The 23,329-nt window shown below is 41.7% G+C and overlaps 2 protein-coding genes across 2 annotated transcripts in view; one reads left to right on the top strand and one right to left on the bottom strand.

Annotated features, from left to right (window-relative positions):
- Nucleotides 1–10,530: 10,530 nt before the first annotated feature.
- Nucleotides 10,531–17,080, top strand: LOC139726112 (monocarboxylate transporter 5-like). The gene is made up of 5 exons (XM_071637191.1): nt 10,531–10,607; nt 10,932–10,939; nt 14,292–15,361; nt 16,242–16,332; nt 16,914–17,080. The coding sequence occupies exons 1-5, from the start codon at nt 10,531–10,533 to the stop codon at nt 17,078–17,080; spliced, it is 1,413 nt and encodes a 470-aa protein (XP_071493292.1).
- A 4,523-nt stretch (nt 17,081–21,603) lies between these two features.
- Nucleotides 21,604–23,329, bottom strand: part of LOC139726111 (uncharacterized) — a 32,169-nt gene continuing 30,443 nt past the window's right edge. Inside the window, exons 14-16 of the mRNA XM_071637190.1 lie at nt 22,724–22,909; nt 22,331–22,440; nt 21,604–21,777 (exon numbers count right to left, since the gene is read on the bottom strand). Of these exons, the coding sequence (XP_071493291.1) occupies nt 21,604–21,777; nt 22,331–22,440; nt 22,724–22,909 (470 nt within the window). The remainder of the gene's footprint in view (nt 21,778–22,330; nt 22,441–22,723; nt 22,910–23,329) is intronic.

The raw sequence follows: 23,329 nt of genomic DNA, 5'->3' as shown, positions 1-23,329 counted from the left end.
TCAGCTGCAATAGCTGGTCTTCCATTGGGTCCAGTTGGATGTAAGATGGGACCACTTCAGCGGATTAAAGACACTGCTCGATGAATAATTGAAGTGGGATCTTTTACGTGCATGAGTTGCAACTCTCACATGCATGGGACCTCCATTTCACGCCCTATCCGAGGGACGTGTGCCTGTTTATTCCTTTTCGTGAAGCTCGAGTTCAATTCTTTTTTTAATGAACAGGTGGACCTCTATACTGCAAAATAAGTAACCTTCATCATAGATCCCAATATATTCAAAGCTAAATGAAAAAGACACACACACCGCATACACTACCCCATATTAACTAAATTCAGGACTTCTTTTAAATTGAATGCACTTAATTGAAACATGGTTGCTTATTCTCGAATTTTAATGACCGACGCGATTCCGTCGCCAGCTTGACATGAATTTGATCGCTCATTGCTGAAATGCGTGCTCCTTTCTTCAATTTGAATGCTCCGATAGTGAATTCGAATGACCGGATTTTGAATTTGATTGTTGATTCAGTGCTCCGAGCGCGGAATGCGTGAATTGAATGCTCGGAAGAGGAACTTGAATGACAAAAGTATGAAATTGACCGGGAAAACCTATACATTATTACCATCATCATGATTATTACTATTAAGTTTTATTCAGTACATCTTATGTCTCTATACGGACAAATACAAAACAAATTTGATTCAGAAGGACACAAACAAAAACATCGTTAAACAACAGCAAATCATAAATCAAACTAAATGTAAGAACAAAACATTTTGCTTCTATCAGTTCCAACGATGTGGAAAGAAATATGACGAAGGCCTAGCAATTATACAACTTCTTTGGTAGCATAACTAAATTAAGAAACAATCAGACAATGCTTGAATCTATAGCGAACGACTTATCATTTCACTTGAAAGATACATCTTTGGGTTATAGATAAGGTTAGGAAAAAGAGTATCAGGCTAAAACAGTGTCAAACTGAGGCTCAATCTGCTTGGACGCCTGAGAATGAAAGACAATCGTGTCAGTAATGTGTGAATGAAACATTTATTACCATACTTTTCTTTAATCATTAGATTTCGATTTGCTTTTAAATGTTGAATGAGAATAACTAGTAATAACGTTATTAGGACGATCGTTGCAGACTTTAGACCATGATACTTAATTGTTTATGAGTAAGAACTGTTTTGTCATTGGGAAATGCAGAAGACGGTTTTGTCTTCTTCTTCTTCTTCTGGTTCAGTCTGCCTCTTTCTAACTGGATTCTTGCAAATTTTGAATGTGTGTGCGTGTGTGTGTGAAACGCAGTGGTTGAGGTGCATGGTGCAGAGTATGTATATACACGGTGCAAGTAAAATTATGTGATGTTCTGTTCTGGAGCGTGGAATGACATTTTTTTTTTTGGTAACCTTGTGCATGGAGAGCCCTTGTAGGTGCGGCAACTGAAGTGATGTAGGACTGGGTTGGGAAGTTTATGCAGTGGTGGTGGAGTTTATACATCATTTTGAGTCTGGACTCTTCTCTACGTTGTTGAAGGGAAGGCCAATGAAGCTCTTCCAGCATGGATTGCACTCTAGATGTGTTGTGGTATCTGTTCAGTGTGAATCTGGCTGCTCGTCGTTGAACCATTTCTAGTTGGTGGTTGATCTTGCTTGTGGAAGGGTCCCACACTGTATCTTCATATTCCACAAGAGGACGGACGAGAGTCTTGTAGGTTGTTGTTTTCAGTTCTGGGGAGTTAATACGCAGGTTGCGTTGGAGGAAGGCAAGAGTGTTGTTGGCTTTTTGACAAATGTTGTTGATGTGTTGGTTCCATTTCAGGTCAGGCGTAATTGTGATTCCCAGATATTTTGTTGAGTTGACAGATCTAAGGGGAGTGTTGTTCAGAATGTATTGTGCTGTATATTCTTCCTTTTTTTTGGAGATGGTTATCACCTCGCATTTTTGTGAGTTCAGTTCCATCATCCACGTGGAAGCTCATTCACCCAATCTGGTGAGGTAATCCTGGAGCTGTTGCACTTGATGTCGGTTCTCAATGGTGAGGTAGACAATGGCATCATCCGCAAAGAGCCGTACTGTTGAACAAAGCTTGTCAGGTAAGTCATTGATGTAGGGGAGAAAGAGGCGTGGGCCCAGGACAGCTCCCTGCGGGACACCTGAGTCGACATCGACAGGAGATGATTTATGCCCATCTAAGACGACTTGTTGGCTTCGATGAAGGAGGAAGTTGGAGATCCATTGAAGGATTTTGCCTCTCACTCCATAGAAGTCCAATTTTCGAAGAAGTCTCTGATGACCTACTTTGTCAAATGCCTGGCTGAAGTCCAAAATCAAGACATCAGTCCGCCGGCCCTGATCCAAGTTGTTGTTGAGGTCACTGATGAAACCTAGGAGTTGGAGCTCACATGATTTGTTTCGGTGGAACCCGTATTGCAGAGGAAAACGGATGTTCTGTTCATCTGAATGCCTAATGATGTTGATGGCAAGTACATGCTCCATCATTTTGCAGGCAATGCAGGTCAGTGACATGGGTCGATAGTTGGAGGGTTCCAGTCTGTCGCCTTTCTAGAAGATAGGGACGACATACGCCCGACGCCAGTCTTCAGGTACCTTGCCGGTTTCATAATATGATACCTTGTCGATTTTGCATAGGATGAGTGCGATTGTACTGGAAAGCTGCTTGAGGTGTGATACCATCGGGTCCTGGTGCCTTGTGTGGCTTGAGTTTGTAGAGCATTTTCTCAATTTCATGTACCTTGAATTCAATGTCAGGCAGAATATCAGGCTGGATTTGGGTCTCCCTGGTGAATGCCTTCTTGAACTCCCTGTTCAGTACTTCTGCCTTTTCGTTTGGATCTGACAGGGGCACTCCATTTGCTTTCAGTGTGGCAATGCCAATGTGGTCCGTTCTGTTGTGTTTGATGAACCTCCAGAAACGCTTTGTACACTCGGGTTTCCTAGAGACATTGTCATCAATTGTGAACATTGACTCGAGTTCCAATACGACTTCCTGGGTTCTGCATGTAATTTGTGTTTGAGATTACGGATATTCTCTTCAATAGTGTACGGGATAGGGCCATTACTTTTTCTCTTGATGTCCCGGCATTTCTTGCTTAGTCGGTCACGTTTTTTGATGAGTCATCTGATAGTATACTGGTAACCCATGGTAAGTTGCCTTTCTTCGTTTTGTTTGTTTGTTTGTTTGTTTGTTTTTTTTGGGGGGGGGGATTAATTCTCACTACCCTTTTCCACTCCAAACTTGAAAATCTGCCAAATTCAGCAGAGGCTGAATGTAGCTTGGATGCTATCTCATCATCTTCTTTCATAAGCTCCCCAAATTTCTCCCAATCTGCTTTTTTGTACAGTAGTACTTTTCTTCGTTTCTGCTGTCTTCTGTGTGATTTCATTTCCATGGTGACAAGAGGACAATCATGATCAGACACTCCAGGAATAATGGTAACATTGGTGACCACTGTTGGGTTGGCAGTTAGTCCAAGGTCTAATACATTCTGGCCTGAAGATGTATTTCATGCTTGCTGATATCAGCCTCATTGTTAATAGCAGAACCATTTACGCCAGACTAGCCTAAGATATCAAAGGAGTTCTGACACCTAAGACCTGTATGATCCAACACATTTGACATTCCAATGTTGCGCATCCCACATGCATTGCAAATTCAAATGATGGACCTGTTCCCTAGGTCCCTGTATTCTGTGGAGTTAACGTAAACACACTGAGCATGGAACCACTGCTCACAATTTAGCCTTCACACTGTGTGCCATCTGATTTCCAAGTTACCACTTTCTTGCACACTCCACATGGGTACTTGGGTTTCCTAGTCATGGTTACTGCATATACATACTCTAGATGGAGGATGTTTGATATCACAGATATAATATATGCCCTTTACTCAATGAGATACATACTCTTGTTGACCTTCACTTGACCTTGGCATTGCATTCCAATAGAACATCAGTAGTGCCTCGTGGTGATCGTGAGATAAGCTCTAGTTGCAAAGTACTCCGAGACAAATCCAAATCATCAAAATTTCACCAATCAAATATGCAGATGGTCACAGGATCACTCCAGGGTCCCGTTGCATAAAATTTTTAAAGCAACCTTAAAAAATTCAGGTTGGGATTTGCCCAACCTGAATTTTTTAAGGTTGCTAACATAAGAATGTAAAATCCGTTGCATAAAAACTCTGGTTGGGAGCTTCCAACCGGAATTTTGTGATTTCAACCGGAAAAAAATCCGATTGGAGTTCTATGCAACGGGCCCCAGATGTAGTAGGGATCCTAACTGTATACTGTGCACAACTGGTACAAAAAATAATCCGGCTTATGCAAGATTCCAGTGTTGGGTTGTGTTTTCCAATCACGAAATGAGAGGCATGTGGTGGGACTACAGCTCCAGTTGTAAAGTACTCTGGTGACAGGTCCAGAATTCCTGACAAATTTTCACCGATGAAATGACTACATATACTCACAGAAATCACTTCAGATGTAGCTAAGTATCTAATGTGCACAACAGATAAAAATGAAAGCCAGAATTCTTCCTCGGAGAATCGGTGAAGAGGGATTTTCCAATGAACTATAGCACCAGCACCACACAGGAACACACACACACACACACCTACACACACACACACATCAATTGTCTGGTATAGATAAACATGAAATTCATCGTTTCATTTAGACATAGTGGGAAAAACACAGAGATTATTTGGTGTAAAAAAAAATGTTTATATGAATACCAACTTGATACAAAATGAGAACACATACCTTAGATACTTTATTTAAAAATATTTATATGAGCATAAAAAGGCGTCTTGTCAACAATTTTGATAGCAACTTTCTGGATAAGAAGAATCTTTATCAAGAAGAAATGATGCACTCTTCCCCCACGCTAAGATGTCATGATATACGAATTTATCAAAGTAACGTACAAAGTTTGTATATTGTAAATTAGAAAAATATTTTTCAGTTTGTAGAGAATTCCACTATTTCTTGCAAGCAATTTACATAAATAATAAACATGGATTTCTATGATAAGTCATTATCATTATATAAACCTTGAAATTAGATGCAGTCAGTTCGCTGCGAATTGACATTATCAGTTTTTATGTGACCAAGATACTGGGGATTTTTCTGATTGCTGTTATTACACGCCATATATTGAGGGGTATATAGGGCCTATATGATATTCGGCTATAACATAATTCCAAATTTCCAGTCCTTAACTATTCTAATTTCATCATTTACAATCTCTATGAGAATTTTAGCATCACAATGTGAGAAAAATGTGTTGGAGTCATCTTGCAAAAAAGGATAAAAGAAAGGGGGTAACCTTAGGATATCAATTTGTTCCACTGGGTACCATCCCCCCCCCCCTCAATTAAGGAATATTTTCAAATCTCCTTCTCTAGAACCAGAAGTAATAGAGCTAAGTCAATACTATGAGTTAATACATTAATGACTGTAATTTCAAGTTTGTTTATTGCAGTTCCAGGGATGCCCCCCCCCCCCTATAGTCGGGGTTTAATGAGGGGGCCTAAATTGTGTATTTTCATCTTTTCTTGAAAACAACATGATGGATTTTTAACAAACTTGGCAGGTGGCATTCCTAGAGGGATAGGAACTCTTTTTGTTCGAATGAGCACCGTTCTCCCCTTGGGGTACCCAAGGGCCCAAACCTTGATAAAATTGGGCAATACTCGAAAAATATTCTTCTCTAGAATCAGAAGTGATAGAGCTTCATGTTTTTTTTTTTTTTTTACTGCATAGTGAAACTTTCTAAGTACAGTGTACTTGGCAAGTATTTTTACCAGTGTGATGGATTATGCAAATGGACACCATGCTCCCAGCTCTCAAAGCTGCCTCCCACCCCAAGTTTGTAGTGTTCTCAGGTAAGAGTTTGTAAGAATGGGTGGAGGTAAACTTGCGATACTCAGGTCAGCGCGAGGCCCCCGGATCTCTTTTTTCAACCTAGTTTCTGAAACAGCAAATATTGCCGAATTAAATTTAAGTTTTGTTATGAAATCTCGCAGCTGATTAATATATTTATAATTTCTCAAATTTCTCACATCTAGATGTGAGAAAAATACCTTTAGATCCCAGCTTAGCGTCTGTCATAATCTGACCTTCTGTGCAATACATTCATTTTGACGTATTGGCAAAAGGGTCATTTGATTAAAGAAACACTGTGTGAGTGAGCTTCACCGTGTGGTGGGTATTTCGCAATGAGTTTGAGTTTCACTATGAGTGTTTCACAACGTAATTCTACAATGTGGTAGGTATATCATAGTGTTGAATTCGAGCGTTTGAACAGTGTGAACATATTGTGTTCACATTGTGTATACACCATTAAAACAGTGTGAAATATGTTTCCAGTGTGATTCACACTGTGATTCACTATGTGTTCAACTGTGACTCTCATGTAGATCAGTAAATCACAATGTAAATCAATAAATCACAAAGTAAATCAAAATGTTTCACACTGTGAATACAGTGTGAACACAGTATGATTCACTCTGTGTGCACACTGTGATTCACACAGTGATTCACCGTGATGACACTGTGTTCTTTCAAGCAGTGTCGTAGAGGTGAAAATACAAATCTTTGGGTGTTAATGAAGGATCGTCTCTGCCACTTTTGTACAAGTCTTAACCATGCAGAGCCAGTAGCGAGGACATATTTTGTTTATCATATGAATCCAAAACTCTAAACTAAAGAAAGAAGTTTTCAATATGAGCAACTTACCTATCGTTCTGAATACTTCACTTGATACTACAGTAACTTGAAGCTTGATAAGTCCTCCAATTTCTATTTAAAGGTGGATAGTCCCGGTAGTGTAGAGGGCGCTGTTGATGACACTGCCGATCACCGTTAGCATTGATACGAAGATTACCGAAGTTGAGCTGTCTTCAAGAGTAAAGTGCGTACACAACAGTAGGTGTTGCTAAGTAACGTTGCCTTCGTTGTCTTCTCTGCGCATTGCGCAGTCTGTAGTAACGCCAGGGTGCGTGCATATGTGCTTGTTATTATGACATCACAAAAGAAGTTTGCTAAAGCTGTCATCCCCCTCAGCCGAATCATGAGCCGAACTGTGATCCGACCACTGACTACAGTGAATCGGACTTCTTCGGACTCGGGGAAGTGGGCCAAAGCGTAAGCGCTAAAGAGGAATGGATAGCATAGGTCTCTATAGGAAACTTGCGCCGTGCGCCCGCGTACGCATTTGACTAAAACACCGGGACCATGCACCTTTAAGAATCGCGACGCGTTCACGCGCGCTGGCGTACCCACGCATACACGCACACACAGTCACTCAGACACACAGGCGTTATGACTCCATTCTATGCTTTGGGAACGTGCTAGTGTGTTCGTCCCTCGTTCTCGATGACCAATGACATCCATTGGCTCGATGGGTTCGGAGGTGGCTGATGAGGCCAATCTGGACAAGAAAGCCTCTCCCACAGGTAAGGCAGAAGTGGGTAGGGGCTACACTGTTAGGGTTGGCTGCTCTAGCTTTTCGCATCTGGCGTTTGTGCTCTGCCTGCTTGACGCGCAGCTCCTATCCTCTACGGGCCCCTACAGCAATAGCGTGGCGCCAGGAAGGGCGATCTGCGGCAAGTGTCTCCCAGGACTCGGTTTTGATGGAGAAGTCTTTTAATTAGAACTTCAGGTTGTCTTTGAAGCGCTTCTTTTGTCCTCCCACCTTACGCTTATTCCCATCAGCGAGTTCTCCATAGAAAAACTTTTTGCGGGATGCGGTCGTCAGACATGCGGGTGACGTGGCCTGCCCATCTCACCTGGGCCTTGCGGATTTTGGTAATGATGCTAGGGATGCCTGCCCGCTTCAGTACCTCTGTGTCCGGAACTTTGTCCTCCCAGCGGATGCGAAGGAGGTTGCGGAGGCATTGCATATGGAAGTGGTTGATTTGCCCCTCATGTCTCCGGTACAAAGTCCAAGTTTCGCAGCCATAGAGAAGCGTGGTGAGAACAACTGCACAGTAGACTTTCAGCTTTGTTGAAAGGCTGATCCCTCTCCTCTCCCAAACATTTTTTCTGAGTCTCCCAAAAGCACTGCTGGCTTTAGAGATCCTGTTGTTGAGCTTAGCATCAATTATGACACAGTTGGCGAGGGTGCTGCCCAGATAGGTGAAGGTCTTTGCTGCCTGGAGAGTCTGTCCGTTCACCTGGATTTGTGGTTTGTGGTACTGGTTCCCTGGAGCTGGTTGGAACATCACCTCAGTCTTCTTGGTGCTGATGGTAAGGCCGAAGTTGTCACAGGCTGAGGAGAATCTGTCCATCTGCATCTGCATCTCGTCCTCACCATTGGCATTGAGTGCGCAGTCGTCAGCAAACAAGAAGTCTCTGATGACGGTCTCATTCACCTTCGTGATGGCCTTCAAGCGCTTAAGATTAAAGAGCTTTCCATCCGACCTGTACCTAATGTTGATGCCAGGTACGCAGTCTTTGAAGGCGTCTGAGAGCATTGCCGAGAACGTCATGCTGAATAGTGTCGGTGCCAGGACACAACCCTGCTTGACTCCATTTGTCACTGGAAAGACATTGGAGGGTTCACCATTATCAAGAACTTTGGCAGTCATCCCATCGTGAAACTGGCGGACAATTGTGATGAACTTCCGTGGGCAGCCAAACTTTCCCATAATTTTCCATAGTCCCTCACGACTAACCGTATCGAAGGCCTTGGTCAGATCGACAAAGGTTGTGTATACGTCACGATGCTGCTCAATGCACTTCTCCTGAAGCTGGCGGGCAGCAAATATCATGTCAGTGGTCCCTCGACCTGCACGGAAGCCGCATAGACTTTCAGGGAGATGACCCTGCTCCAGATGTTCCAGTAAGAGATTGAGGAAGACTCGGGCCAGGATCTTGCCTGCTATAGACAGGAGGGAGATGCCTCGATGGTTGTCACAAGCCTGGCGATTTCCTTTCCGTTTGTAGTTGTGAACAACTGTAGCATCTCTGAATTCTTGTGGTAACTGTTCTTTGCTCCACATGGACTGGTACAGCTTGATGAGCTTAATGAGGGTGACTGGGCCACCCTTTTTGTACACTTCAGCAGGGATGGAATCAGAGCCTGGGGCTTTCCCACTAGACAGCTGTGTGATGGCTGTGTCGATTTCCTTCTTTGAAGGGGGCACATCAAGCTTGTGATTTATGGGCACCTGGGGGAGGCTTCATTGTTGATCTGGGCTGGTCGATTTAGTACGCTGTTGAAGTGTTCAGCCCATCTTTCTAGAATCAGCTTCTTCTCTGTGAGCAGCATAGAACCATCAGCACTGAGAATTGGGGATGATCCGGACGGTTTTGGCCCATAGACTGCTTTCAGGGCATCATAGAAGTTCTTCATGTCGTTTCTGTCGGCAAAGCTTTGGATCTCATCGGCCTTGGCACTAAGCAGGAGTCTTTCATGTGGCGTAGTTTTGCTTGGACCTTGCTGCGGGCCTTGGTGAATGCAGCTTTATTTGCCATGCTGGAGGGATCATTCTGATGTAGACGTAGAAGGTTGTGTTTAGTATCTAAGAGCTCCTGAATTTCTGTGTCGTTTTCATCAAACCAGTCTTGATGGTACCTAGTGGCTGGACCAAGGCATTCAAGGGCGACAGAGTGAACAGCATCCCTAAAGGTTGCCCACTGATCCTCGATGCTAGACTGGTTTAGCTGAAGGTCTGCTAGGTGGTTATGCATGTGTTCTTGGAAGTCTTGCAGCTTCTTGGGGTCTTTGAGATTGTTGACATTCAGTCTCTTTTTTACTCTTTTTCAACATTGTAGCGAGCCAGTTCTCTGGCGACCAGCGCAGTGCGTCTCTCTGGCCTGTTTGCTTTCGTGTCATCAAGTAGAGTTCTCACATTCCATGATGCTAGGGTGAGCGCTTTTGCTTTCATTTCCTTGTTTTTCGACCGCTAGAGGGGGATCCCCGCCAGCCGCGGTATGCTGGCCAGGGTAAGATGAGGCAGGCTATGTTTAGGGCACCTTTTCTAGCCCCGTCCTCTTGCTGAGGAGGCGAGCAGAGCGATCCTCAAGAGGGCTGCTCGGTCGCTCAGAGGCTGCCGAACTCCACTGCTGCCTCGGTCCAGTGAAGAGCGACCACATGTCCTGAGCCGCCTGTGTGTAGGTTTACGACTACAGCTCCCAGTGTATCCGCACCTGCTGCTTCACCGCTCCCCTATCGCCACAGGACTTGAAGGTTGCCAAGTTGGCGATGTCATGACTTGCGCTAAACTTTGATTAAAGTGAAGGAGACTTGCGCAGGATCAGCCTCACTCTCTCGTCCGAAGACGCCGGGTCCAGTGGCAAGACGAAGTCAGGACGGCTGGAGGCGAGACAGGATGCAGGAGCTGCCGAAAGGTGACAAGTATGCCAGCCAACCGCCTAAGGGGCCCCTCTCCATTGAAACCCATTGAGCACTAGACAGTCACCAAGAATCAGCCCGCCTAGCCCTTCAGTTGTTCTGTTCTCCAGCAGTTTGAGGGATCTTCACCCCAGCTGGAACATGATTCACAAGAACTCTAACCTTAGGGCAGCCGAACGTGACCCAGATGACCCCCAGCACTCATGGGAGGGGCACAGGTATGACGCTGGATGCCATCCCAGTATTCAATAACAAGTTCTTGTCTGTCGCCAACCGCATACACGCACATGATTGAGGGTACCACCTATCGTCATCCTAAGGATTTGCAACTGGTTTATTTCAAAAGTACAAAAACAAATTCTAAGTTTTTCCTTAAATATGTCATAAATACTGCATTTTCGAATCTCGTGACCGTCCTGTTGATTCTGAATCTCCGTTGTAAAATAACGCAATTTTAGTGCATGCGATGCATTTTCTTCGCGCAGCTTAGGGAAGTTCCTCAGTTGTGTTTGTGCCAAATTTTTGGTTTGTGCACATCCTAGCTGCGCAGGTTGGCAGTGACGTAACAAAGCGCGTATAAGCGCACGCATGAGTGATGAGCTGAGCTGAGCTAGCTGAGCTGAGCAGCTGCTAGTATACAAATATCGCGTGCTGCAGAGGGAGATGGTAAAACTATTTGCACCGAGGTGATTTCTCAACAGCGCTATGTCCCGAGACGAAGTCGAGGGACATGGCACTGTTGAGAAATCACCGAGGTCAAATAGTTTTACCATGGCCCGAAAGAAAGCAGTCGATATTTGTTTTATATCCCTCTCGAGCATTTTACTAGAGTGATGGAAAAATGTGCAGGTTTCCTGACGTTAAATCTAACGTTAGGCCGTAGCAGTGCAGCAGCAGTGCGTGCAGCGCGTAGCGAACGACACCGTTGGTTCCTACACACGAGCTACACTACAGCGTGCAAAACTCCGAAAGATCGAGGAGGTCCAGGACTACGTTAGAAGTAGGTCTACAGCGGCTTGGTTACCCACATCATCTTCAAAATCGCTTTTAGTTTATTCCTAATTCGTACCTGATCTGATATGGTGTCCTTCTGCTGCAATTATTCCTCCGTTACTTGAAGCGCAGTCACTTTGTCAATAATGAGCTGAACTGCATTGATCACACTAACGATTGTACGAATACACTGGGTACACACGTACACACAAACGCCTAGCCTGTGCCATCGCACCACAGATTTCTGTAATGCCGTCGCGCAATTCCAAAGCGCTGCTTGCGCTAGCTACAAGCCACGCACAGGACAGTCGCTCAAAAGTATCGCTACTACGCGCACTGCGTACATTCTTACGTGAGAAATGTCGATATCGATCACACGATCACGATTGGGTGCAGATCGTGGATTCCCAAAAGTACTATATCACGCTGGCTAGTAACCAATTGCACCGCATCCAGCTGCTCGTAGCTAGCTAGTAAAACTACACCATGTTCGTGCTCTGTACAATCCTATGGCAAGAAGCTTTACATGAGGGATATAATACGTTGTAGATCGACCTCAATCGAGCTAGAGTGTGGTACGTACGGACACCCGACAGCTCCCCACCGCGGCCGCGCTAGGCGGCCTCGCTCGGCTTGCGTGCCGACTGTACGCGTTACAATCTGTACGTACGAAGCAAAGTTCAGCGGTCCGAGCCGCATAGGCCTATACATGGTCATGGTAGCACAACACCGATCGACGGAATCGGGAAGCTTGGAAATGGAACTGAACTGTTTCCATTTTCAATCCATAGATCTGTCTTGTGACATGCAGTTCATTATCTGTTCATCAACATGGTCAAGTCGAGTGCTAAGGTACCTAGGGCCTATAGTTGGGGACTACTATAGTCTACTAGATAAGGTGTTAAAACAACAACAACAACAACAACAAAACAAACATGACGCACATTTCATCTGTAGGTCTAACATCTAAAACAATATGAGTATCTCTGTTAAAATCTAAATTAGATCTAAATTTGCCATTACTAATACAAAATATTGTTTTTTTTTAAATAGATTTATAAAAAATACAAGGTCAGGAAACCATTCAGATATTGATTTTTGATGATCAAATCTTGTGTAACAAAAGGAGAATCAAAGAACTGTGGTTTTTTTTTCGGGGGGGGGGTACTTAAGGTACATCTCCATAGTTCACAACACACACTTTACCAACCACTGCAACAACCAACACATGCAATCTATAATCAACGTCATTATATTAAGATTTGTTTTTTCTTTGGAGGACCGTCAGACTCCCATTTCCTTATATTCAACCTTTTTCCTCCATTATCACTTTCTGCACATGGTTACAGCAAGTAGGTAAAACATACAAACAAACAAACAAACAAACAAACAAGTCAATGTGGAGTTTTCCACGCTTGCGTCCACATGATATCATATGCCTGTGTAAGGGAAATAATAACAAAAACGCACATGGACCTTTCTTTCTGAATATTTTCCACCAAATCGCCTCAATTGTGACACTTAAAAAAAAAAAGAGAAGAGAAAATGGGGTTTTGAGTGAACCAAATGAGATTCATGCATCCGATTCCTAACAGGGTATATCTCTGCGTTGGTTCCTGACCAGATTGGGGGTCTTACGATGATTTCTGTCGCAAGGAGACTCTGCTAGCACAAAAGTTTCGTAAAAATGTCATGGTTTTTGAATGTACAGCATGACATTCACGAACCTCACCTAATTAGGGCACCCACGATATAGGTTTATAACCAGAATTTTGGGTCCTATAGGATGATTTCTGTCATATGGTGGTGCTGCCAGCACAAAAACTAGCACATGAACCCCCACTTTTAATTGTTTTTCTGAAATAAGTAAGCCTTCTTCTGCAATTTGGTCAAGTTTCGTAAAAATGACATGGGTTTTGAATGTACAGCATAAGGTTTATGAACCCAACCTCTCAGGGCATCCCTGCATAGGTTCCTGACCAGATTTGGGGGACTTACAATGGTATGTGTCGCATGGGGGCGCTGCTAGCACAAAAACGAGCACAAGAACCTATGGTTTTATTTACATATTTGGGCTTCGCATGGGTCAAAGTTACGGTATGGAAAATTTGAAGAAAATGACATAGACTTCACTTTAACTGAGGAACATCCTTAAAAGGGTACATCATCCACGATCGGCACCCCCTCCCTCCATAGGTAATACAGGTAGATTTCACAGTCATGTGTCGTTACTGAGCGGATGTAATTGAAACGTGTTCTGTTTGTTTTGTTAGTTTGTGTATGAGCTTGATTTTCATTTCTTCGTTTTTATTGTTTTCATAGCTAATGGCACTCAATCCCATGCGTATACTTTTTCGTTCTATACGCAAACAGCCATGATACGCTGGTTGCCAATGTCAAGGTACTATGCCAATACATGGTACCCTTATCGTACATCTTGTGGAGGTGGAAGATACTCGAAGGCATCATGACAGACGACGGTTGTGATGTGTTTTCTTTTCTTTTGTACAAGTATTGTATTTTTTGTTATTGTCTGATTTCCTGATATGCAGATTTTTTCTTTGATAGTTTACTTGAAGTCATCCAAGCAGCGACATAGCTATTGTTCTTTTTAAATTGGTACAATGAGCTTCGGAGAATCATATCATCTAAGGATCGGTCATTTGGTTATGTAAGATTTTAAGATAGTAATGACGTAAGAAGACCCTGATCTGTTAATCAGAAATATGCTATGGAGCCAGCAGGTTTATATTATGGCTATTCGTATCTAATTGTGATTCCCGTTGTAATGCCTCAAACGGTGCCGGAGTCCATTCGTTCGTCCCTCCCCCCGTCCTTCCGTCCACCCCGCATTTCGTTTTATTGTTATTAACTGATATTGTCATGTCGTTGATTATTTTTCTCTGTAGGAGTTGGATTTTCGGTTGTCTCCATGCTCAGTGTCGTTGCATTCAGCCAACACTTCGACAAGCACTTCGCGCTGGCATTTGGCATTAGTACCATGGGATGTTCCCTGAGCATGGTGTTGCCCTTGGTAACGGAGGTCCTCCTGGAGACTTACGGCTGGAGAGGAGCGATCCTCCTTCTTGGGGGTATAGCCCTAAATACCGTCATGCTATGTGCCCTACTCAGGCATCCAGAAACTATACAGAAATTTAGGAGGGCAGCTACTGTCCTATACGCACCGATTGGCGACAAATGCGAAGTGGTTACAGCAAACTATTCGGAAGCTCCTCTGCGGAAAGAGAATGTCCTGCATTCGTCGACCATTGGAGTGGGATCAGTTAACGTGGAGTACCTCGACATCCAAAGACGCTTCGCATCTTGGCCTAATCTTCTCCTTGCAAGAGATGTAAGCGATCTCTCGGGCGGAGGCAGTGCTGCCAATATAGCGAGTCTTCAATTTCGTCAACCGAAAGACGAAAAAGTTGATCTACTTGAGGGAGCAGAGAGTGAGGGAGATGGGAAAACGCAGGAGCGTCCTGCTGTCAGTGATGAGTATACTGAAGCGCCCTCTGTGGTTCATGGGAGCCGCAGCGATTTCACGAGGCGCAAATTATTCTGTACTTTTCTGCGTCCACTCCGCTGGCTGTGGTCATCGCTGGACTTTTCGCTCTGTCGCGACGAACCGTACATGAACTTCATTTTCCTAATCACCTTTCTGTTCGGCATGATCTCTACGGCCTGGTTCGTCTTCCTCGTTCCGCACACGGTGGCCAAGGACATCGACCTCTCCCGTGCCGTTCTACTCTCGCTGTTCGCCGGCAGTGGCGACACCATCGGTCGCTTCGGCCAGGGACCGTTGGTACACCGCGGCTACGTAACCTCAATCGGTCTGTTCATGATTTCGGCTTTTCTCAACGGCGTGGTTTTGTTTGTGGATCCCTTTCTCTCAACCTTCGAGATGCTAGCCGCAGCAGCTTTCGTGAATGGGATCTTTTTCGGTATGCAGACTGTTCTCACCACGGTAATGCTGAAAGTGAGTGGTTCCTTGAGGTCCTGCTTTCTCTGTGTGAAAGGAGTCCATTTATTAAAAATGCAGCAGACCAGATTCCATTCGCTATATCAGTGGAAGAATGTAGGCCTATATATATATATATATATATATATATATATATTATAGTAGAGAGAGAGAGAAATTTTATATATACATGTATACATTATATATATATATATATATATATATATATATATATATATATATATATATATATAGATGTCCCGTCCAGAGATTATAAAGGTCCCTATGTGAAGAAATTATTCAAATTTTAATTGTCAATCAGTTACGACGGAGAGATACATGGTTTTCTATCAAAATACGTGTAGCACTAATTCTTACCCTGACAAGCTCACTGAATCCCCTCTGATTTCGGCATGTGGATGTTTTACAGTTATGTAGCGAGATTAGCGAGAACAAAATCAATTTGTGTACACACTGTGAAAACGACCTATTATATCCTCAAAGTTTCTTATAGAGACGAGCAAATATTAATCAGTTTGTAACAAAATTGATAAAATGCATGAGGTTCTCCAATCACAATGTATCGGTTCATTTTGAGTCATTCCATATGAATACTATTTCACGCCCATACCGGTTATGTCATTATACGGTTCAATCTCTTCTTTTTTTTTTCTTTAACACCGAAGGATCTCCAACGACTTTGTGAACCTATAGGCTCCAAGCAATCTTTCAAATTATACGACGTAGTTTTCGGTATTGGATGTCAGTCATTTGTCTTCATGGACTCCAGTTTTGGTTTTTTGTTTTGTTTGTTGTTTGTTTGTTTTTTTTTTTTTAGTGTAAACCTGAAAGTTCTGATTTGAAAATATTTCTTCATCTGTTATCGCTTCTTCCACAGGACAACGTCCACCACGCACGTTTCCCGACCGCCTACGGGCTTAGCAGCCTGGCCTACGGCTGCTCCGAACCCGTTGGATGTTTCACCACAGGTTAGCCAAGCGAAGTAGCAGCCAATGAAAGAAAATACTAGTACACAAACTTGAAGGATAAAGTATCAATTTTAATATACGTAGAATATACAGTGATTTTTTTTTATTTATTTTTTTTTTTGGGGGGGGTAATTTTAGATTCAGTTTGCTGTACTGAAAAATGTTTATGTTTCCTTTAATTTGAACACTGTAAAAGAAGAGTGGTGATCGGCTCTTTGTCAGAATTAGATATGACCGCCTTATTCCTTGTGAAAATCATGGGTGTTACATGACTTTTTCTTTTCATTTTCGTCATTGTCATTGTCTCCATTATCATCAATACAAAACAAGCACTTTTGCTTTCGAGGTATTTCCAATGATATTATCTTTCAAGTAAAGTAGAGATATTTGCCGTTGAGATAAGACTCATTGATGTAGATGCCAGCCAAAGTACATGTGTAAATTAAGACTGAGACTATTTTCCTTTTATATATAAAAGAAGGGTGACTTCACATTCCCATTTGACTTCACAGAAACGCGCAGAAACGTCCTCATGATTGCACGCAAATTGTACGCATATAACATCCATTTTCTTTGAACAGGGTACATTGCGTCAAAGTTCGGGTACGACATCACGTTTGTGTTTCTCGGCGGACTGTCGGTCGCCACTTCGCTGCTGCTGGCTCCTTCCTACTGGCACTACTACAGAAGACGCAAAAATAATAAAGGGACAATCGAAGCAACTTCTCAAGCCCAGGACTCAAGTTGATTTTTCTCCACAGTTTGTAATTCATGTACATTTACCGCAAATCGGGGTTCTTGGAGAGTGGAATTGAGTATTTCCATAACAGTATAAGAATTTTTTTTTTTTTGCTTCAAAGTCAAGACGTGATACGTAAAATGATGTGACAACGCCATGTTTTCTGTAAAATGCGTAGCTCCGTGAACGAAGAAATAAAATGATGCTAAACGTATGTGTTTCGATTCTTGTTTAATATTCAGAAGAATATATTCGAACAGGGGCTTTTGCGGTCTGAAATATACGTTCGTGATAGGTCTGATTACGTTTTCTTGCCAAAAGTATAGTACTCTTTAATTTTTCTTTGTGATGCAACCGTAGCCTGCTTGTGACGTAATGACGCTACCGCTCCTCGACGGATTGGCAGTACTGTCTCTGCATGTTTCTACCATTACTGGTGCTATTTTCGTAGTGGTTCTTTATCACAGAAGACTAAAGAAAAGAGTAGCAGGGAAAGAGATCATACCATTACGCCTGTGCTAGACCTCGAGCGAATTATGTGATTTTTAAAGGTAATTTAAAGGTGGAGGTGTTAGGCCGAGTGGATAAGGGCGCACGTTTCTGAATCGCGTGAGCGTGATTTTGGTTCGTGGGTTCGAGCCCCACAAAGCCCGACACGTTTGTCCTTCAGCAAGGCACTTTATCCACATTGCTGCTCTCCACCCAGGAGTATAAATGGGTGTCCGGTAGGATGAGAATGTTAATGTGGGTTGATCAGCATGTGCGCAACTTTAAAATGGCGACTGGCTGGAATGCTCCCCAGAGAGTGGAGGGTGAGCACTGTCAGTGCTGGCGAGAAATAAGGAATAAGGTATCCAGACACCGGGGTAATAATAGTATGTATGCGCTTTGACCACTCTACAGAGTGGATTTAGCACAATGTAAATTCATATTATCATTATTATTATTATCGTTATTATTCAAAAGTGAATTGTATTTTGTAATGTTATCGGAAACGAGGGAATAGAAACCATACTGAATTCAGGTGTGGTAACAACTGTCGCCCATACTCAAATGGTCGATTTGCAAACATACCCAGAGCAAACATACTTTACGACTACATTTTTGTTGTTGTTGCTGGTGGTGGTGGTGGTGTTGTCGCCATTTCGGTGCTATTGTAGACAATTAAATGTATCGTTATATTGTTTGATGTCATGTTTTCTCACTGGAAAAGCTGAAATTAGTTTATCACAACAGCATGCGGTAGTACTTTGAAGATGTTATTGTTACCCTAACAGTACCCTGTCTACCCTTGCCAAGTTCTCCAAGATGATTTTGTCACAGTTTAAAACATTATCATTGACATCATTAAGCATGTTGTTTACCACCCTTTGGGTAGCCGCAGTATCCTACACAGTGCAGAATGTGCAGTGCACCGTATTACGAATTTTAATATCGTATTTCATTTATATCTTGTAGTTCTTATACTCCTCTCGTATTTCGCATACTCCGTAAAGCATTTACAAAACTGGTTTACTTAAATCTTATATATTTGATATGACGTTTTCTCATATCTTGTAGTTATTATACTCTCGCTGTACTGCAGCATCTTTCATATTAAACACAAATTAGATCAAAGTTAAGAAATTACAAAAATCAAATATTTTTTTCTTTTTAGTATGCAACATTCCCATTGAGAGGGCACATTCGTTACAATGGCGGATAAAATGGCAATTCTGAAATCCGCAATATATATGGATAAAAGAAGACAAATAAGATCCTACATGGTGTCCAGCGTAGTAACTCAAGTGAATTGTAAAAGCACCACATGTTCGTTAATTCGTGGATTCAGAGCACAACAAATATGAAATGAATGCGGGGATAGCGTAATTTTTCTCATTTCTCTTAGTTCCTGACCGTTTCGGGATAAGACAATGATAACAGGGAACCTCCACGAACCAAGAAGACCTTTTCATTTGTCACAGAAGTATTATACAAGATAAGTGTTCCATGTCATTGCTAAGGTCTTACATTAGAGGAAACGCATGTTTATGTTTATACTGCCAATAATGAAAATGCACGGTATCGTGTGACCAAGGCACAAGTAAAGTCGCATTATCGAATATCCACGTTTGCTGTGTAGTCTACGTTTGCCGCGAAAAAGAAATTAAAAATGGGCAGATGTGTGATACATTGATTCGTTCAATGTCGTTTTTAATTAAGGACACAAAACCCAACTATAGATGTGGATTGAGTGAAAGCAGCAATATTAGCTGAACACATCAGTGAAAGTTTCAGAGAAATGGGACAATCCTTTCAAAAGTTATGAATTTTTAAAATCTTCCGTCATTGCTGGATAAGGAGATTACTACACTTCATGACATCATTATGGACAACAATATAAAAAAAATAAAGGGTAATTCCACAAAATCTCATTTTTCATGCAAAGTACACAATCTATCGTCTTATTACTGACATATATTAAGTAATGTTATTCCTCCTGCTTTTCGAAAGAGGTAAGTCAAGTGCTTTTTTACTACGCTAGAAAAGTTAAAATGATATTCATAACATTATACATTATAGGAGAAACGATGAAAAATAACAAAAAATAACTAATTACTGTTACATGTATTTCTCCATTTATTACCAAGTGTTATTATCATGTTTGTTTGAAAAACAAGCAAAGGCACTTGACAAGGAGCTCAGATGGTCTTGCGCATTTTAGATTCCCGTACATTGTTACGATTGACTTAGTGATAATTCCCCAAACACGGCAACATTAATTGGTGGCAACGCATACACATTAACAGTATGTATAAATTGAATTGTCATTAAGAATCAAAAGCATTAGGGCAAAAATCCCAAGACATTCATCCCAAATCAGTCAATGTACAGGACAGGTGACTGCCGTCGATTATTTACAATATTTTGGTAAAAACAGAAACCTTTAACCACCACCAACAGAAGAGAGAAGAATTACTTTTACACCATTGCATAGCAATGCCTTTAAAATGGTTTTCTTTCGTTTTGTTTGTAAGATGCAAATTATGAATATAGAATATGCATCGAAAGTTACACTTTCGTAGACTTAAGACTTTTCTCAACAAGAAAGGCATGAAATAAACTCTTCTCTCATTATTCTTTCATATTCATAATGTTTCTCTTTATCAGTATCTCGTTCGTTCAACTTCCTGCTCTTAACATCACATTTCCAAACATACACGTATTTATGATAATAATTATATACAATAATATAAAATCTACAGTACTGGTCTAAATTCATCTTTCCCCTCGTGATGTGCGATTTGTGTGAACACTTCTTCACACACAAGCATACATATGATGGAAGATATATATATTTTACAGGGCCTACATATACATATAATCGTATATATTCATATATTTAATATATATTTATGTAATTATATAGGCAGAAGCTTTGGGTTCTTCTAAACTGCTCACCATGAAACCGTTGAACGATTCCTTTTGAAATCTCTATTTTCTGCATATTTGCATATTTGGTAACTGTCAAGGTAAAGTGTAGGGAGAAGATTTTGTCACGGGAAATTGATGATGAATATATCTGGCTGACCTTAGTTTGACACAACCATTGTCAACAAAAGGATGTAAATCAGTTCGTCTTAAAATATTTGATATCGCATAACTAGATGCGCACCAAATACGAGAAAATATCGCTAAGACCAAGAACACTGAAGAATGAGATACAAGCTAGTAGTGACATATGCAGGAATTTCTTTCGTATCCCGTTCGGTTAGCTATTCACATGTATACCCTGGACCCATATTACGCACACTCACACTCACATACACATACACACAGGATACACAATAAACACACATACATACCCATGGCTACAACCAAAAATACAGGCATATATATCCATGAACAGGAATCCTGAACCCAAGGATTTCCTAATAGGAGCACCCCATTCCTAGATAAAAGGGAAAAATATTAAAAAGTTCCATGAACTTGCCCTGTTAGGTGTCAATAGCACTTTGTTATATGTACTCACTCTCGCACAAGCAACATAACAGCTTAAGTTCCCAGAAAACTAAACTCATAGAATTGAAATTTCATTTATCAAAAATATCCTACATTTAAAAATTATCATTAAGCTAATCTTATACGAGTGCAAATAACTTTTTCATGACTTTTCTGTGTTCAAGGAAATATGAAAACATTTTTTTTTCACCAGTTCCAGCTGAAATATGCTTTCACAGTGTTAAGCAATAGTACTCTTTTTCATTCTAATAAGTTAAGTTTGACTTTCTAACGTGACGTCTGCATGTAGAAAATCTGTTTGACTTCATTTACAAATTTCTAGTGAAGTGTACATCGACTTCAGTATCATCTCCTTCGAGATATTTACCCCTCGAGTTTTAGAAATGCCATCGACCAGTATTCTTTTCCTGACCAAAATCCACTATTTTGGCCAGGAAATGCAGAAAGCTGTAGGTTATAACGAAGAATTGTTAGTGGTGAGGAAATGAGCTCGCAGCTCGAGGAGCTAGCTAGCCTCGCTTCAAGACGTCTCAAACTTGGATGAGTAACTCGTCATCATCTTCGCAAAGCTGAAGACTATCCTCGAGAGGGCGCTCTTCACATTTCGGCATGAAGTAGATGTGTCGGCAAATGCCCTGCTTGATGATCTGTGGCGGCTGCACAAAGTTGAGCGTGCGCACATCTTTGGCCACGCGCCTTGTAACCTGGAGATCGGGAGGAAGTGAAAACGGGACTTTAAGAGAAGTTACGATACCAAAGTATTGAAATAATCTAATGTGTAAAGTACACCTTTCACTGTTATTGTCTTTCTTTTTGGTCATATTTTACACTAATTAATAAAAAAAATACATAAATGCCATTGCATGAAGAAAGACAAAATAAACTTCTCAACAAGTCTTGTGATCGACAAATGATTTATTGATCTGAATTCTCAATGTCCCATCTATCGCAAATGGTATCCTAGGATACTAGATATGAAATCAAAGGAAGCTACTTATTTCAATGAAAAGATGATACATGAGAAGGGCATTAAGTTGCCTTGAACACTATTGGCAACTTAGTGACAACTAAACGCCCTTCTCATTATCATCAGACGATACGCTAATACTTGAATAATGATCACGAGAAAACTTAAGGGTATAATCTTAACAACAGACGTCTTGAATCAGTCAATACATGCAATAATGTTTGTTGATTTTGCCAGCACTCGCCCAGTCAACTGATGAAATTAGTCACGATATATCATTACTCTCATACCCCAGTCATGATGGCGTCCAGGTCATCGGAGTGCGCCCTCAGGAGAATTTCCTCGGACAGGACTTGGACGAACCAAGAACCATTCACCCCAGGCCTCATCGAGAAATACTCTGTCATAGAGTGAGAATTAGCATCAAAGTAGGTCGAGAGGCAGAATTTCGACATCAGAGCGGACAAATTTGAAATACCTATAGAATCTGGAACATGAACACTTAAATAGCTGATTATAGAGATTAATCCGAACGATATCATTAAATGATTTGTTTAGTCTAAGAGTTTTCTTTCAATTATCATTGGCGTTTTGTTTTGTACATTGTGGTAATGACATCTTGATATGCAACCGCTGAGAGAGACAGAGAAAAAAAAACGGTTTAAAAGTCACGTGGTACTCACTCTCCAGGTCGGCGTGCACGATGTAGTTGTCTCCACCCTCACGTAGGAACCCGTCCGTCTCGCACAGATTGCCGGCGGACTCGCGGAGAGCCAGGTCCTCTCCGGAGGGTTTTTCTCCCGAAGCAGCTGCCTGATTGAGCGAGTTCTGGAGCATAGCGCCGCCTACGATTTCTTGTTGGCTTATATCTGAAACAAAGAAATAATGAGATATTCGGTCAGCTACGGTAGGAATAAGTATTAATCATAGATTATCATTTTTTTTTATTTTCATTACTTATCGTTGTCTTACTTAGTATAATTATATCACCATCATTATTGTTACCATTACTGGGAAAATCGACGTCATGATCGCTTTGGCCCGAGGTTGGCCCTCCTAGTGCCCATCTCAATACATCTGAGCCCCAAAGCGATGAAGTATAACAGTAGCAATAATCATCTTCCCAAAACAGGTTCAGTGAGTGACTATAGGCCTACATGCAGAACTGGTAGTCAGACTGATATACAACTATAATATAACCGGCTGATCATAAATCAATCCACCTTAACCTGACGATCCAAAATTATTATGATCGACATTGATATAATTTCGACATTATCGAACATCAG

The sequence above is a fragment of the Diadema antillarum genome, unplaced genomic scaffold (assembly GCF_040938485.1).
Source record: "Diadema antillarum isolate AM-2024a unplaced genomic scaffold, OU_Dant_1.0 seq00000079_RagTag, whole genome shotgun sequence".
Taxonomy (NCBI): domain Eukaryota; kingdom Metazoa; phylum Echinodermata; class Echinoidea; order Diadematoida; family Diadematidae; genus Diadema; species Diadema antillarum.
This window is presented reverse-complemented; position numbering and strand designations above follow the sequence as displayed.

Bases quoted from the DNA above. Each gene is read 5' to 3' on its own strand.
- LOC139726112 (XM_071637191.1), top strand. From the start codon at position 10,531: ATGATTCACAAGAACTCTAACCTTAGGGCAGCCGAACGTGACCCAGAT. The intron at 15,362-16,241 runs GTGAGTGGTTCC...CTTCTTCCACAG, and splicing joins TCACCACGGTAATGCTGAAA to GACAACGTCCACCACGCACG. The intron at 16,333-16,913 runs GTTAGCCAAGCG...TTCTTTGAACAG, and splicing joins CGTTGGATGTTTCACCACAG to GGTACATTGCGTCAAAGTTC.